General features: G+C 42.0%; 2 protein-coding genes across 5 annotated transcripts in view; one reads left to right on the forward strand and one right to left on the reverse strand.

The window, feature by feature from the left end:
• The window catches only part of znf106a (zinc finger protein 106a), a 41,600-nt gene extending 33,321 nt beyond the window's left edge, over nt 1-8,279 (forward strand). The window contains 6 exon segments of the mRNA XM_034220609.1: nt 85-147; nt 263-382; nt 475-546; nt 3,230-3,301; nt 3,787-3,933; nt 6,445-8,279. Coding sequence (XP_034076500.1) covers nt 85-147; nt 263-382; nt 475-546; nt 3,230-3,301; nt 3,787-3,933; nt 6,445-6,501 — 531 coding nt within the window. The 3' untranslated portion in view covers nt 6,502-8,279.
• Nucleotides 8,280-8,351: 72 nt separating this feature from the next.
• On the reverse strand, nt 8,352-17,255 carry capn3a (calpain 3a, (p94); the record flags this gene model as incomplete). 4 transcript variants are annotated; one of them, XM_034220608.1, is given in 7 exon segments in its annotated part: nt 8,352-9,114; nt 11,955-12,013; nt 12,739-12,855; nt 14,526-14,604; nt 15,010-15,078; nt 16,781-16,845; nt 17,198-17,255. In XM_034220608.1, coding segments are annotated over 7 exon segments (474 nt in total), but the record flags the coding sequence as incomplete, so codon positions are not given.
• Between the last annotated feature and the right edge of the window lie 65 nt (nt 17,256-17,320).

Raw genomic sequence — 17,320 nt, forward strand, 5'->3', positions numbered from 1 at the left:
TCCTCTGCATCATTTCTCCGCCAGTTCTTAATGCTTTCTGTTCCGTCTTTCTTTCTTCTAATCCTCCTTGCCTCTCTCTCTCAGGTGGTGAATGATCTGGTGTTCAGTGGATCCAGTGATCAGTGTGTCTACGCCCACAACATCCATGTGAGTCATCCTCAATATTTCTCCAACATGATAAGAGTTGATGTTACAATTTCAATAAAACAATGTATGATTTTCAGAATGCATTTGAGTATTAATGACGGTTTATTCCCTGCAGACTGGAGAGCTGGTGCGTGTGTATAAGGGTCACAGTCACGCTGTTACCGTGGTTTCCGTCCTCGGGAAGGTGATGGTGACCGCCTGTCTGGACAAACTGGTCCGAGTCTACGATCTGCTGGTCTGCACCCTCAAAACATCACTCTAGAAATCATATTATCAGTCTTTTAAATACTCTCTGAAGTAACTCTTTAACTTGTGTTTCTGTCACAGTCTCACGAGCAGCTGCAGGTTTACGGAGGACACAAGGACATGGTGATGTGTATGACTATCCACAAGAACATGGTGAGTATCCCTTTAGCTATATGCAAGGTAAACTGGGGAATTAAACACGGATCTACGTATTAAATAAACTCCTTAGACACCCTTAACCCTGCTTCTAATTCATGTATTTGATTACATGTTACATATTACATATTACACCTGAACATCAGCAGGAGAGGACTCTTTAAAGTAGAGACGCTACTCACTGATATACACCTGAACATCAGCTGGAGAGGACTCTTTAAAGTAGAGACACTACATACTGATATACACCTGAACATCAGCAGGAGAGGACTCTTTAAAGTAGGGACACTACATACTGATATACACCTGAACATCAGCAGGAGAGGACTCTTTAAAGTAGAGACACTACATACTGATATACACCTGAACATCAGCAGGAGAGGACTCTTTAAAGTAGAGACACTACATACTGATATACACCTGAACATCAGCAGGAGAGGACTCTTTAAAGTAGAGACACTACATACTGATATACACCTGAACATCAGCAGGAGAGGACTCTTTAAAGTAGAGACACTACATACTGATATACACCTGAACATCAGCAGGAGAGGACTCTTTAAAGTAGAGACACTACATACTGATATACACCTGAACATCAGCAGGAGAGGACTCTTTAAAGTAGAGACACTACATACTGATATACACCTGAACATCAGCAGGAGAGGACTCTTTAAAGTAGAGACACTACTCACTGATATACACCTGAACATCAGCAGGAGAGGACTCTTTAAAGTAGAGACGCTACTCACTGATATACACCTGAACATCAGCTGGAGAGGACTCTTTAAAGTAGAGACACTACATACTGATATACACCTGAACATCAGCAGGAGAGAACTCTTTAAAGTAGAGACACTACATACTGATATACACCTGAACATCAGCAGGAGAGAACTCTTTAAAGTAGAGACACTACATACTGATATACACCTGAACATCAGCAAGAGAGGACTCTTTAAAGTAGAGACACTACATACTGATATACACCTGAACATCAGCAGGAGAGGACTCTTTAAAGTAGAGACACTACATACTGATATACACCTGAACATCAGCAGGAGAGGACTCTTTAAAGTAGAGACACTACATACTGATATACACCTGAACATCAGCAGGAGAGGACTCTTTAAAGTAGAGACACTACATACTGATATACACCTGAACATCAGCAGGAGAGGACTCTTTAAAGTAGAGACACTACATACTGATATACACCTGAACATCAGCAGGAGAGGACTCTTTAAAGTAGAGACACTACATACTGATATACACCTGAACATCAGCAGGAGAGGACTCTTTAAAGTAGAGACACTACATACTGATATACACCTGAACATCAGCAGGAGAGAACTCTTTAAAATAGAGACACTACATACTGATATACACCTGAACATCAGCAGGAGAGGACTCTTTAAAGTAGAGACACTACATACTGATATACACCTGAACATCAGCAGGAGAGGACTCTTTAAAGTAGAGACACTACATACTGATATACACCTGAACATCAGCAGGAGAGGACTCTTTAAAGTAGAGACACTACATACTGATATACACCTGAACATCAGCAGGAGAGGACTCTTTAAAATAGAGACACTACATACTGATATACACCTGAACATCAGCAGGAGAGGACTCTTTAAAGTAGAGACACTACATACTGATATACACCTGAACATCAGCAGGAGAGGACTCTTTAAAGTAGAGACACTACATACTGATATACACCTGAACATGAGCAGGAGAGGACTCTTTAAAGTAGAGACACTACATACTGATATACACCTGAACATCAGCAGGAGAGGACTCTTTAAAGTAAGAGGACACTACACACTGATATACACCTGAACATCAGCAGGAGAGGACTCTTTAAAGTAGAGACACTACATACTGATATACACCTGAACATCAGCAGGAGAGAACTCTTTAAAGTAGAGGACACTACATACTGATATACACCTGAACATCAGCAGGAGAGGACTCTTTAAAGTAGAGACACTACATACTGATATACACCTGAACATCAGCAGGAGAGAACTCTTTAAAGTAGAGACACTACATACTGATATACACCTGAACATCAGCAGGAGAGGACTCTTTAAAGTAGAGACACTACATACTGATATACACCTGGACATCAGCAGGAGAGGACTCTTTAAAGTAGAGACACTACATACTGATATACACCTGAACATCAGCAGGAGAGGACTCTTTAAAGTAGAGACACTACATACTGATATACACCTGAACATCAGCAGGAGAGGACTCTTTAAAGTAGAGACACTACATACTGATATACACCTGAACATCAGCAGGAGAGGACTCTTTAAAGTAGAGACACTACATACTGATATACACCTGGACATCAGCAGGAGAGGACTCTTTAAAGTAGAGACACTACATACTGATATACACCTGAACATCAGCAGGAGAGGACTCTTTAAAGTAGAGACACTACATACTGATATACACCTGAACATCAGCAGGAGAGGACTCTTTAAAGTAGAGACACTACATACTGATATACACCTGAACATCAGCAGGAGAGGACTCTTTAAAGTAGAGACACTACATACTGATATACACCTGAACATCAGCAGGAGAGAACTCTTTAAAGTAGAGACACTACATAATGATATACACCATCAGATCTTCATGCATGTGTTTTGTGTTTCAGATCTACACAGGTTGTTACGATGGCAGCGTGCAGGCGGTGAAGCTGAACCTGATGCAGAACTACCGCTGCGGGGTAAGAGGAGGGACATCTTTCTACTAGCATCGTTTAAAAAAGATATCTGAAATAACACAGTTGAATTTATTACAGAACATTTCTTATTTCCTTAGGAGATAGTGCATTTCTGTCTTGACCTCACCTGTTTTGTTAAAAAGTTTTACGGGGCGTGGTTTGCAATCCGCCCAGCCAATCAGAAATGGGAACCTTTTTCTGCTCTCTAGCAGGGACTGAAAAGGGTCTGGAAAGGTTCTCATGAACTAAGTTCCAGATGTTTTTGGTGTGAACGCAACATTTCGGAACTTTATCGGAACTATACTGGGAAAAGTACTCCGGTGTGAAAGCGCATCTGCATTTTCCTCCACATCGGACATTTTCTTAAATGCTGTATGTCTTTCACTCTGTTTCTGTTGTTATAATTGTGTGTGTGTGTGTGTGTGTGTGTGTGTGTGTGTGTGTGTGTGTGTGTGTGTGTGTGTGTGTGTGTGTGTGTGTGTGTGCAGTGGCACGGCTGCTCCCTGGTGTTCGGGCTGATGGAGCACCTTCAGCAGCACCTGATCAGCGACCACAGCTCCTCTTCCTCTCAGAGCCTGAAGTGCCGCTGGAAGAAATGTGACGAGTTCTTCTGCACCCGCAACAGCTCCAAGCAGGTACAAAACACACCGTTATCATGTCTATTTGGTACGTAGAGGCACAATATATATACAGTGGGGCAAAAAAGTATTTAGTCAGCCACCAATTGTGCAAGTTCTCCCACTTAAAAAGATGAGAGGCCTGTAATTTTCATCCTAGGTACACTTCAACTATGAGAGACAGAATGAGAAAAAAAAATCACATTGTCTGATTTTTAAATAATTTATTTGCAAACTATGGTGGAAAATAAGTATTTGGTCAATAACAAAAGTTCATCTCAATACTTTGTTATATACCCTTTGTTGGCAATGACAGAGGTCAAAGGTTTTCCGTAAGTCTTCACAAGGTTTTCACACACTGTTGCTGGTATTTTGGCCCCAAGCTGCTTACCTATTGCAGATTCAGTCTTCCCAGCCTGGTGCAGGTCTACCATTTTGTTTCTGGTGTCCTTTGACAGCTCTTTGGTCTTGGCCATAGTGGAGTTTGGAGTGTGACTGTTTGAGGTTGTGGACAGGTGTCTTTTATACTGATAACGAGTTCAAACAGGTGCCATTAATACAGTTAACGAGTGGAGGACAGAGGAGGCTCTTAAAGAAGAAGTTACAGGTCTGTGAGAGCCAGACATCTTGTTTGTTTGTAGGTGACCAAATACTTATTTTACCGAGGAATTTACCAATTAATTCATTAAAAATCCTACAATGTGATTTCCTGGATTCTTTCCCCCCATTCTGTCTCTCATAGTTGAAGTGTACCTAGGATGAAAATTACAGGCCTCTCTCATCTTTTTGAACTTGCACAATTGGTGGCTGACTAAATACTTTTTTGCCCCACTGTACTAACAATACCCTTATAGCTGAAAGACATTCATCCATCTCTAAATGAACCGCAAACAATTTTCAATCATTCAATAATTACATATAGCGAGATGGCAGTGCAGTTGCATTGAACTCCAGCTTTTCCATAAGTTTCATTGACAATTTGATGAGAAACAGGGACATTACAGCTCTTATGCTGCTGTTTTTAAACAACAAATGCATGTTTTTCATTCGTTTAAAACATTTTTGTGAACACGATTTTCTTATTTTGAGACAATTGCACTGTAAATGGCAATATAACATGTGCTTTATCCAACTTATGTTTGCCTATTTAATGAATATATAATAGTATTATTATTTTCTGAAGTATGCATAACTGATATTTTATTAAATATATATATTTTGTTCTAATACATTTCATGTACCCTCACATACCTGGTGGAGAGGATGCTAACACACACATAGGAAAGGTGTTATTCCTCAAAATACATGTTTTATTTGCATTATGCAAGGTCTGATCACACTGATATCAAATAAATACAATTCTCTAATTTGTTTTAGTTTTTTTAAATGTGGTTGAAACACTATAAAAAGTAAAACAGATATACTTTGAATTCTTTACAGAGCTGTATATCTATATAAATAAATCTTACCCCTTAAAATCGCTTTGCAACACCAGAGGCCTATACTACGAAGCTGGTTCAACCTAACCTGGATATGTTTGAGTTAGCCGGCATACCTAATCCAAAACAAACGCGCTCTCGCTAAGCGGTCCTACGACGCTGGTTATCAACTCGTTAACTCAAGCCAGCCGTGTCCTATCTAGTTAGGTGCACGTTCACATAGAAGGGGTGGTATCTGGAGCATTCGACCAATCACAAACATGGAGAAGAATACTGACAGCGCAGCGTCATACTTCCTGAATGAAAAGTCAACTATATAATTAGACAAATATGAAGAAGTTAAACTTTAAACATCCATGACTTAAACACTTGATCCAGGATCAAAGCCACAGAGCTGCACCTGCAAGGTGAATACAGCTGGGAACAGAACAAGTGTTTGAATGCGTACATTAACAGGTTTATGATATCACTGCCCGTCTAAAACACCATCTGACTTTAATTACTTTTGACTCGAGTGTTTCGTCAACTTAATGTGTTGTATGTGACACTGAGTGTTGCACGGCCAGATACGGCTCAGCTGACATGATACATTATGAAGTGATATGCCGCGGACTGTACTTAATGTTACTCTGATCCGGTTACTTATGTTGTGGCAGATATTTAAGTAAGCTTTCTTAACGCTAATGTTATAATAGTCAGATTGCTCTGAAGATGGAGGTGATATTCTATTAATGTTCACGTTCACACAGTCGGTGATTTTTGCCGGCCGTCTTTCCTGCAACGGCAGTTTTTCTGTATTTCCTTTCTCCTGTAATATGACTTCATCGCTTTAAACTCTGCACACTGAGCTCTGATTGGTCAGCAGGCGGTGCTTTCACTGAGTTGATCTCTTAGCCTGGAACCTAACCAGGCTATCTGTTCAGCATAAGTTACCATGGAGATCTAGCTCGCTAAGACGTGAACCAGCGTCGTAGGACCGGAAACCCTGAGTTTTCCCTGAAGTTAGCCGCTAAGAGAACATCCTGCTTCGTAGTACAGGCCTCAGGCCTTCTTTCTAATTTATTGAATTTGTATTGTATTTATTTTGCAGGTGTTGCAGCTGCACATGCAGAAACACGCCGAAGAGGAGACTGAAGTGGAGCCTTAAGTCCTCCCCTTTGTCCCGCCTCCCCACCTGTTAACCTCCCATATTGGGGGGGCGCTCTCCTCTAACGACGACTCCATCCTTTATGTTCGGTGTTGGAATCCAACCATAAAACTATCTGAGGGGCTGTTCCCGTCAGCAGCTCCTGTTCCACTGACCAAATATAAGACCCTTTTTTTATTGAAGAAACTCCAGTGTGTTGCCGGTGTGTTTAAGGGGGGGAGGGGTCGCGCTTTTATGTTGAAACAGTTTGACGACTTCTTCGTGGCATGGGCTCAGAGATGTTTTTATTGTTGTAGTGATTTGTCATGTCGAGCAACGTTTTTTTTCTTTTTTCTCAAGTTGCCATTTTTCACTTTTTATGACAAGTGATTAAAAGTTTTCACGTTTTTAGTATTTTAGTGTCCTTGAAGTGACAAGAATACCTTTTTGTTTTCAGGGAATAATTTTGAACATTTTGCTTAGGGTTTACGGAAGAGGTTGAGGGCGACATGAATATATTTTTTGGGGCATCTGAGATTAAAGTTTGAAAGTCAGAATTCCGAGATTGCAGAATGTTTTCTCAGAATTCCGACTTTAGTCTAAAAGAATTTGACTTTTTTCTCAGAATTATGGCTGTTTAATTCAGACGTTCTCAAAATTCCGACTTTAATCTAAAAATTCCGATTTTAAACAAAAACAAATCTGATTTTATTCTCAAAATTCCGACTTTAAACAAAAGAAAATCGAATTGAGTCGCATAATTCTGATTTTAGTCAAAACATTTTTACTTTTGTCTCAGAATTATGGCAGTTTAATTCCGACTTTATTCTCAAAATTCCGACATTAAACAAATAATTACGAATTTTATCTCAGAATTATGATTTTAAACAAAATAAATCAGACTTTAATCTCAGAATTCTCAATCCAAAAACGATTTCCCCCGTGGCTCTTACCCTCGACCGTACGGATTACTTCCCTTTTCTTTAGTTTTGCTCGGTGATAAAAGGCGTTGAGGGACTTTGGTGCAGTGTTGTGTGATTTGGCCTGAAGTTGCCATTTGAAAAATTTGCCGTGAGAACAGAGCCAAGACGTGTGTGTGTGTGTGTGTGTGTGTGTGTGTGTGTGTGTGTGTGTGTGTGTGTGTGTGTGTGTGTGTGTGTGTGGTGTGTGTGTGTGTGTGTGTGTGTGTGTGTGTGTGTGTGTGTGTGTGTGTGTGTGTGTGTGTGTGTGTGTGTGTGTGTGTGTGCGTGCGTGTGCATGTTTAGGGGTGTTTAATCTTCCTAAGTGCGGACAGAGTGTTTTTCCTTTGTCTGCAGAACCCGAGTGAGTGTTCTGAGTATCGTTCTGTCTTTACGACCCAATCTTTATTTTTGAAAGAATTTATTTAATATATTCGTAGCATGGAGCAGGCGTGTTATTTTCCACAGTGAAGAGAGTTTTCTAATGAAGTGTGGAGGTGAAGGAAGTTTCGAGGAGGTGTTTGACGGAAAGAATTAGGATTCATCTCCCATGCCATACTCACCCTAAAACAACTTTAAAAAATAAACTAATTTTAACCCGTTTAAAAAAAGCCCAGCTGATGCTCTTTTGAGTGTTCTCACAGCCGCCATTTTCCAAACTCGCCTCGTTTTTTTTGTTTGATATCCGAGGAAAAGCGTGCACTTCCCCTCTGAGCCGGCAAGCCTGAGTTTCTTCAAGTTTTTCAGTTGTTATCAAAGTTTTGAAGAGATACTTTTTTAAGCAAGTGCAATGTTAATAATAATAATTATAATAATAAAAAATGGTGCAACATCATAAAACAAATCTCCGTGTCTTTTTCTTACATAATACACACCACTCTTTCTCATCAACTATACCAGTGACGCAATAACTACACATTAATTGTATTTATTTGGTTAAAATGGTTAAAAATGCAGTACACTCATTTGACCAAAGCCTTAATAATAAGGAAAAAAATCACAAAAAAGCAGCAGTCCAACCCTTTAGCCATACGCTTTCAAATCCATATTTTAACCTTTTAATAAAAAATCATCAGCTCCACATTTAATCATGATAAGGGGGGGTTTATAAGTCCTGTTTTCTGGAGCTGAGATGAACAAAAAAAAGCCTGAGTTTGTCCATCCAATGTGACCGATTCTTCAGAATGTATCCACAAAAACACGTGGGATGCAATGGGATGAAAACAGGGTGATTTGAGTGTTTATTCACCGTCCACCAGAGAGCCGTGAATGAATACAGGAAGTATGCTACTCATTTTAAAACAGTAGAAGAAGTAGGAGTCACTGTGACAGAGAAAAGAGGTTGTGTGTGTCTGATGCCTGAGAGAGAATACTGAACAAGTGTTTCTTTTTAAATAAAATAAAGATGGCTGAAAAGGAGAGACTGATGTTTGACAGGAGTTAGAGAAGTAAAGGTTCTGAGACCTACACAGAGGCGCTATGAAGAGTGAAGCATGGTGGACATTTCTGGAGAGGAAGAGCAGATTTGGGGGGGGGGGGGTTCGGTCTGAAGGTGAGGATTATGAGAGCTAACGACGGCACACTGAGTTTGAGGTAAAGGCGGCAGGTCTGGTCCTCGTGGATCTCACCTGGAGGAGGAGGAGCCTCTTCAGGCGTACATGGTCAGCTGGAGCCACTGAGGAAGAAGAGGGGAAATACAATATGAATTCTCTTATTATGAACATGTCCTCCCTTCCTGCAGCGGTGAAGCTGGACAACCATAATGGCCCGAGGTAGACGTCCCACACAGAAACTGGAATACTCCTGAAGCTCAGCGCAAGTTCAACCAGGAAGACCGTCTTTTCTCATTCATATTACTATGTCTATGTTACTACTCTCTCTCCTCTCAATAAGTGATCGGGGGCGTCACTCCCCTAGCTTAACCAATCACTTCGCTCTATTCTCACAAGCCTATCACAGCGCTCTGCTAACCCTTTAAATCTGCTCTCCCCTCTGACAGCTGTCATTTCAGCTGACTCGACGCAACCCTCCTCCACCCCTTTTCACCTCCTGTCCCTCTGAATCCAGGGTCAAGCTAAGCCCCTCCCCTTCAGACTGAGCCAACTATCCATTCACCACCACCAGGGTCAAGCTAAGCCCCTCCCCTTCAGACTGAGCCAACTATCCATTCACCACCACCAGGGTCAAGCTAAGCCCCTCCCCTTCAGACCGACTCCAACTATCCATTCACCACCACCAGGGTCAAGCTAAGCCCCTCCCCTTCAGACTGACCCAACTATCCATTCACCACCACCAGGGTCAAGCTAAGCCCCTCCCCTTCAGACTGACCCAACTATCCATTCACCACCACCAGGGTCAAGCTAAGCCCCTCCCCTTCAGACTAACCCAACTATCCATTCACCACCACCAGGGTCAAGCTAAGCCCCTCCCCTTCAGACTGACCCAACTATCCATTCACCACCACCAGGGTCAAGCTAAGCCCCTCCCCTTCGGACCGACCCCAACTATCCATTCACCACCACCAGGGTCAAGCTAAGACCCTCCCCTTCAGACTGACCCAACTATCCATTCACCACTACCAGGGTCAAGCTAAGCCCCTCCCCTTCAGACCGAACCCAACCATCCATTCACCACCACCAGGGTAAAGCTAAGCCCCTCCCCTTCAGACTGACCCAACTATCCATTCACCACCACCAGGGTCAAGCTAAGCCCCTCCCCTTCAGACAGACCCAACTATCCATTCACCACCACCAGGGTCAAGCTAAGCCCCTCCCCTTCAGACAGACCCCAACTATCCATTCACCACCACCAGGGTCAAGCTAAGCCCCTCCCCTTCAGACCGAACCCAACCATCCATTCACCACCACCAGGGTCAAGCTAAGCCCCTCCCCTTCAGACAGACCCCAACCATCCATTCACCACCACCAGGGTCAAGCTAAGCCACTCCCCTTCAGACAGACCCAACTATCCATTCACCACCACCAGGGTCAAGCTAAGCCCCTCCCCTTCAGACAGACCCAACTATCCATTCACCACCACCAGGGTCAAGCTAAGCCCCTCCCCTTCAGACTGACCCAACTATCCATTCACCACCACCAGGGTCAAGCTAAGCCCCTCCCCTTCAGACTGACCCAACTATCCATTCACCACCACCAGGGTCAAGCTAAGCCCCTCCCCTTCAGACCGAACCCAACTATCCATTCACCACCACCAGGGTCAAGCTAAGCCCCCTCCCCTTCAGACTGACCCAACTATCCATTCACCACCACCAGGGTCAAGCTAAGCCCCTCCCCTTCAGACTGACCCAACTATCCATTCACCACCACCAGGGTCAAGCTAAGCCCCTCCCCTTCAGACTGACCCAACTATCCATTCACCACCACCAGGGTCAAGCTAAGCCCCTCCCCTTCAGACTGACCCAACTATCCATTCACCACCACCAGGGTCAAGCTAAGCCACTCCCCTTCAGACAGACCCAACTATCCATTCACCACCACCAGGGTCAAGCTAAGCCCCTCCCCTTCAGACCGACCCCAACCATCCATTCACCACCACCAGGGTCAAGCTAAGCCACTCCCCTTCAGACAGACCCAACTATCCATTCACCACCACCAGGGTCAAGCTAAGCCACTCCCCTTCAGACTGAGCCAACTATCCATTCACCACCACCAGGGTCTAGACCCCGGGCGGTTTCATCGGATCGGTTCTCCCCTCCTGAATGATACTCCTGATACACTTTATTTGCCAAATATACAAAATATAAAGCCTAGTTTTGGCCATTAAATCTGAAATCCAAAGCTCAATGCATCTGTGGTGCAGTGGTGACTGAGTGGTGCAGGAAATATATATTTGGATGAATGTAAAATGAAATACTGTAACATAGAAAGAAGACTGTAATAAGATACAGCTGCAGAAGTACAGAAGTTACTCTGAGTAAAGGTGTAAGGAGATTATGTCAGCTGTGTTTCAAACACATTAAACACATTTTCACGATTTTAGTCAACAAAATGAAGTTGATATTAAAACATTAATTATAAAATGTGGCTTATTAAACTTACATAACTACGGTTTAATTAGAAAAACAAGTGATTCAAAACAGGGTGATGTGTGTGGAAATCCTTTGAATGCAGGTCATGTGAGTTTTCCTAGGATTAGATTTTTACATATTGTTTAAAGTTTAAGTGTATAGAATGTACCTCCCTGTGGTATTGCTAATATACACGGCAAATTCAAACTGTATGTACTTTGATTGTTGCAATCTGTCATTCTTATGTCCTTTTTTCCATTCTATTTTCCCCAATTGATTTGAAACTGCATGCCACTCTTCCCCTGAGTTAATCAGAGGTTATTCAGATCACTCTGCAGGTGAGTGTGGAGACTTTCTCTAGGCTCAAAGGAGGCAGACTCTCCCAGCAGGCGATCCTCAGTTGACTCAATGCTCGATGCTTTATCTAAATGCACTTGTACTGAGACACAGGTGGTATTATTCACAGTTTATCTGAGTTTGAATCTCACCTCCAGGACACTGAGTCTAATGGTACCGTCTCCGTCCTGATCGAAGGCCTGGAACGCCCCTGGAGACACAAAACAACAACAAGAAAAGTGTGATCCACCTCATCCAAAAACCCTGAACAAGAATACTTACAGTTACAGTAAGTTGTTGATACTGCTGCAAAAAGTACAGCAAAAACACATAAATTGTACTTGTTGTTTCTCACAAGAGGATGATTATGGTCAAGAAGCTTCAAAGTGTTTCCTTCGTCGTCACACAAACACTGTGACTTGTTGTTTAAATGCTCAGAGCAATACAAATAATGTTCGGTAGGTATTGTCTTTCCCTTTTGATGAGGGAGAGATGTATCGACTCCCCTCACCAGATGAGATCGGGGGGGGGGGGGGGGGAGCTCTTACTGCCACACATTTAATAAAATAAATCGTTCAATTTGTATTTATATAACCCAATCAGGCGGTCGTTCTTAAGCTGTTGCAACAAATATATACAGATTCAGATACAAATATCATTAGTACATACTATGGCTTCCATAACTAAGTGTGTACTGTTGCAGATAGTATGCATACAATTGGGACATACTTCCTCTGTATATATTCTCCATTTAGAGAATGTGGGTCAGAGTAGCCAGAAGAGGCATGAATGTGAATGTGCCATGAAAACGGCAAAATGTGACCAGAGACATTTGGATATCCTGGCACTTTTGGCATGCTTCATAGTGTGTTGGTGTGCATATTGGAACGCCCCCCCCCGTGTGTCAGTGATGGAGTTGGTGCAGCAGCGACTCACTGAACATGGCCTCGAGTCGCACCAGACAGCTGATGAAACTGTCGAAGTCGATGTTCATGTTCTCGTTGGCGTAGCGCATGGTGATGATGTCATACAGCTGGTTGTTGAGACGGAAGCCTGAGCGGGACACAAGACACATGACTGTACAGTGAAGAGAACATTAGGGGGGTGAGTTCATGTGCACACGTCAACAATCATCCCAACAACACAGATTACGTTTGGTTTCTAAGTGTAGCATGCAGCTAAATGTTAAGTTAATTAGCTTTAAGGTTAAAAAGTCCATGACTGATATATTCGCTGCTTTCATGGAGTATTTCATGTGTCAGGTTTACGCTTTGCCAAACCATTACCGGCTCAAATAAAAAGATAGAGCATAAAAATCTACTTTTTAGCAGCTTTTTCAAATCCTCAAACCATTCAGTATTTTTTTTAGATATTGTAAATAACAACAACTTTAAATTTAAAAATATGATTTACATAAGTAACATTTTAATTGTTAAATCAACAATAAATAACAACTCCGTTCATCAAATGTACAGAAACACCTTTAACTATGTTGTTGTTTATATTTTTGGATTTACTTGCTGAGGTTTTGAGAAATCTGCCTTTTTTTAAAACGTGTCTTTCCAGATTCATAGTTAATCTTTCAAAGCTGTGATAAACCCAAACTTAATTTCACTTCAGTCCTGATCAGAACTTCAACATTTTGATTTAACCCTTTAAATGTCACAGCTGTTTTCTATGGAGTATTTTCAATCTCAACATTTATTTTGATGCATTTTGTGTCAAAAATAAGTGATACTAATTAAACATCTACTCGTTATCCTGGATGACGAAAATGCACCCACTGCTATAAAACTGATATAATGTATTACATGGACAATTTAAAGGTCACCTATCATGCTATTTGTAGGCAATAGCATAGGTCTCAGATATATAAAAATATATAAAAAACATGTCTATGAAGTGTTTTGCTCAAAATACCAAACAGATCACCCATTCTAGCCATGCCTCATATCCCTCTATTTCACTTCCTGTTTCTAAAGTGCTGATTTGGGGATAAAGCTTTAAAGAGGAGGGGTCTGAGCTCATGCGGGACCCGGCAGCTACTGTCTAAACTAAATGCTGCCGTGATGAAACGCCATATCATGGATCATCAAGGATTCTCTCTGAAACAGTTTGGAGCTCAAAGGCTTTCTCTCTTGCCGGTTATACCACAAGGTGAGTTCCTTTTTACTTCCTGCTTCTTCACACACATGCTCTCCAGTACAGGTTAGCTCTGAGTGTTAGCGATGCTAATGTAAACACTGACCATATTACGTCCAAAACAGTCTGGCATTGTTTCTGATAGCAACGTTTCTGATTGGGCCGTGGGTCCACATTTCAGATATTACGTCATATCGGACGCAAATCTGGATCAGCTCCGTTGTTGCCCCGTTTTTAGAGATTTGGGTACGGAGGAAAAGAGAGAGGGTTTTATTTTCTGACGCTGCGTGAGTCCCCTGACACACCGGGGACACATGTTGATGTAGAAAAGACATCAACAAGTGCATTTTGCATGATAGGTCCCCTTTAAATGCAATTTTGTTTACAATGCTAAATGCTACGGGGTATTTTTAAATATATGTATTTCCATCATCATTACATCCATCCATGCAGTGCAATCAAAGCGCACCAGAGTCAATACACAGGTATCTCTTCACGTGGGCAGAAAAAACTCAAATCTGTTGAATTTTTTTTAAGTAAATCAGTGTTTTTGTAAAGTGGATGAAGTAATGATTTGTTACCTGCATCGTTGACAGCGTTCCTCATCTCGTAACTGTTGATGCTGCCGAACTGATCGGCGTTATAGTGCTTAAAGATTCCCTGGAAGACACACAAAATATAACATTTCATGTCTTTATCGTGAAATAAAAACACTAGTTTAAACCAGCGGAGGGATTCATATAACTAAGTAAATGTATTGGAGTACTGATGAGACATACATATACCTTTTACTTGGCTATTTCAGAATATCTTTATTGGTCCCACAGGAGGGGACATGTACGATTGTTACAGCAAAGAGCCAAAGTCAGTTTATATCATAATAAATCACTCAAGAAGCATGCAGAAAATATATATATATAGCGGCCTGGTGAAAGTATAAAAGGCAGAGCTATTTACGGTAAACATATATATTGCACATAAGTAGTATTATCTATTTAATTGTACTTCATACTTAATGTAAAGCGTAAAAATATATAAAGTGAAGCTGCTGTTTTTAATTCCCACCTGCCACTGTTTGATTTTGTTCCACAGATGTCTGAACTCCTGCAGGTTGAGTCTTCCTGTCCCGTCCATCTGCACACCGCAGGTTAAGACCAACACGTGTATTTTGTATATTTATTAAAGGTCACCTATTATGCTAAATCCACTTCTCCATGTCTGTTCTACATCAACATGTGTCCCCTCTTCTTCATGTCTCTTCTACATCAACATGTGTCCCCTCTTCTTCATGTCTCTTCTACATCAACATGTGTCCCCTCTTCTCCATGTCTCTTCTACATCAACATGTGTCCCCTCTTCTTCATGTCTCTTCTACATCAACATGTGTCCCCTCTTCTTCATGTCTCTTCTACATCAACATGTGTCCCCTCTTCTTCATGTCTCCTCTACATCAACATGTGTCCCCTCTTCTTCATGTCTCTTCTACATCAACATGTGTCCCCTCTTCTTCATGTCTCTTCTACATCAACATGTGTCCCCTCTTCTCCATGTCTCTTCTACATCAACATGTGTCCCCTCTTCTTCATGTCTCCTCTACATCAACATGTGTCCCCTCTTCTTCATGTCTCTTCTACATCAACATGTGTCCCCTCTTCTTCATGTCTCTTCTACATCAACATGTGTCCCCTCTTCTTCATGTCTCTTCTACATCAACATGTGTCCCCTCTTCTTCGTGTCTCCTCTACATCAACATGTGTCCCCTCTTCTTCATGTCTCTTCTACATCAACATGTGTCCCCTCTTCTTCATGTCTCTTCTACATCAACATGTGTCCCCTCTTCTTCATGTCTCTTCTACATCAACATGTGTCCCCTCTTCTTCATGTCTCTTCTACATCAACATGTGTCCCCTCTTCTTCATGTCTCCCCCCCCCCTTATCACCTGAATCTCCTCCTAGAGCGCCATTGAGTTCTTTGTAACCAAATGTCTCTCAGAGGGGCGTGGGGAGGGGCTCCTTATTTTCATCTAAAGTAACAGACAGAGAATCAGCACTTTTGAAACAGGGCTGAAACAGAGGGGATTATGGGTAATGCTGCAATGATCTGTTTGGTGTTTCAGCCAATCAGAGACAGGCTCTGTATCAGAGGTCGCGTTAACCGAATATTTTCCGTCTATGACGGATTTTTTTTAACAAACAAACTCAGAACAGCGCCACAGTTTCCTTGCAGCGAGGCTCCGGTGTTATGCCGTGTTATGCATGCCCGCCCAAGAGGAAATTATAGAGTTTCCAAACCTAACTTTGCCGAACAGAACTGTGAGTATTTGCTTTACGCTGTGCGCGATCTCGCGAGGTGCAATGGGCATGCATAACACGGCGCTAACAGTCCCCCGTTGACAGTTCACGAGCGTGCTCTCCCCCCCCCCCCCCCGGCAGGGCAGAGTTGTGTACAGGCCGACGGGTAATAATGGATTTTGACGGAAATGTTACGATCCTGCCCGTCAAAATGATGGGCAGCGAAAAAGTCTAGCGCAACCTCTGCTCTGTATATATCTGAGACCTGGGATATATTGATGAAAAACAGTATAATAGGGGACCTTTAAAATAAAAACAACTGTCTTCACATTATAACTGTTCTAGAAACTGATATATATAATTAAAAATGTTCACTGAGAGGAAATGATTACATGTTTTCTTTTGCATGGCAACCTCCATGTGTGTGTGTGTGTGTGTGTGTGTGTGTGTGTGTGTGTGTGTGTGTGTGTGTTGTTAGTGAGGTGAAGTGAGGCCCTGAGCGTGCAGCAGACCAGCAGCCCGATGCTCTCGATACAAAGGATACGTCCATCAGAGCTATCATGCTCCTGCAGCTCTCCAGACTGAAGCCCTCCGTGTTCAGGTCCTTATCTGTAACACAGAATACAACAAAGCATGATGTATCTGCAGAATAATACATAAACACATGATGTATCTGCAGAATAATACATAAACACATGATGTATCTGCAGAATAATACATAAACACATGATGTATCTGCAGGAAAATAAAGGAAAATATGATGTATCTTCACCACAATAAAAAGAACGAGAGAATAATATCTGCAGGAAGTTGATTTGAAACTATAAAATCTATAATACTTTTGGTTGGATGTAAGATGTGTTCTTCCTTTGACAAACAGTAAGTTAAAATAAATGTAAGGAAAGTGTTCGCATGTTATAAAGTCTGCCATAAAGTGTAGTTATATTTGTGTCTGACTCACGTCTGGTGATGACTCTGTTGAGCACGTTCTTCAGCTCGCTGGCGGAGATCTCTCTCTCCTGTGAGAGAGACGGGAGAGGAGAGAGAGACCAGAGGAGAGAGAGACCAGAGAGGAGAGAGAGAC

The sequence above is a fragment of the Gymnodraco acuticeps genome, unplaced genomic scaffold (genome assembly GCF_902827175.1).
Source record: "Gymnodraco acuticeps unplaced genomic scaffold, fGymAcu1.1, whole genome shotgun sequence".
NCBI classification, from domain to species: Eukaryota; Metazoa; Chordata; class Actinopteri; order Perciformes; family Bathydraconidae; genus Gymnodraco; species Gymnodraco acuticeps.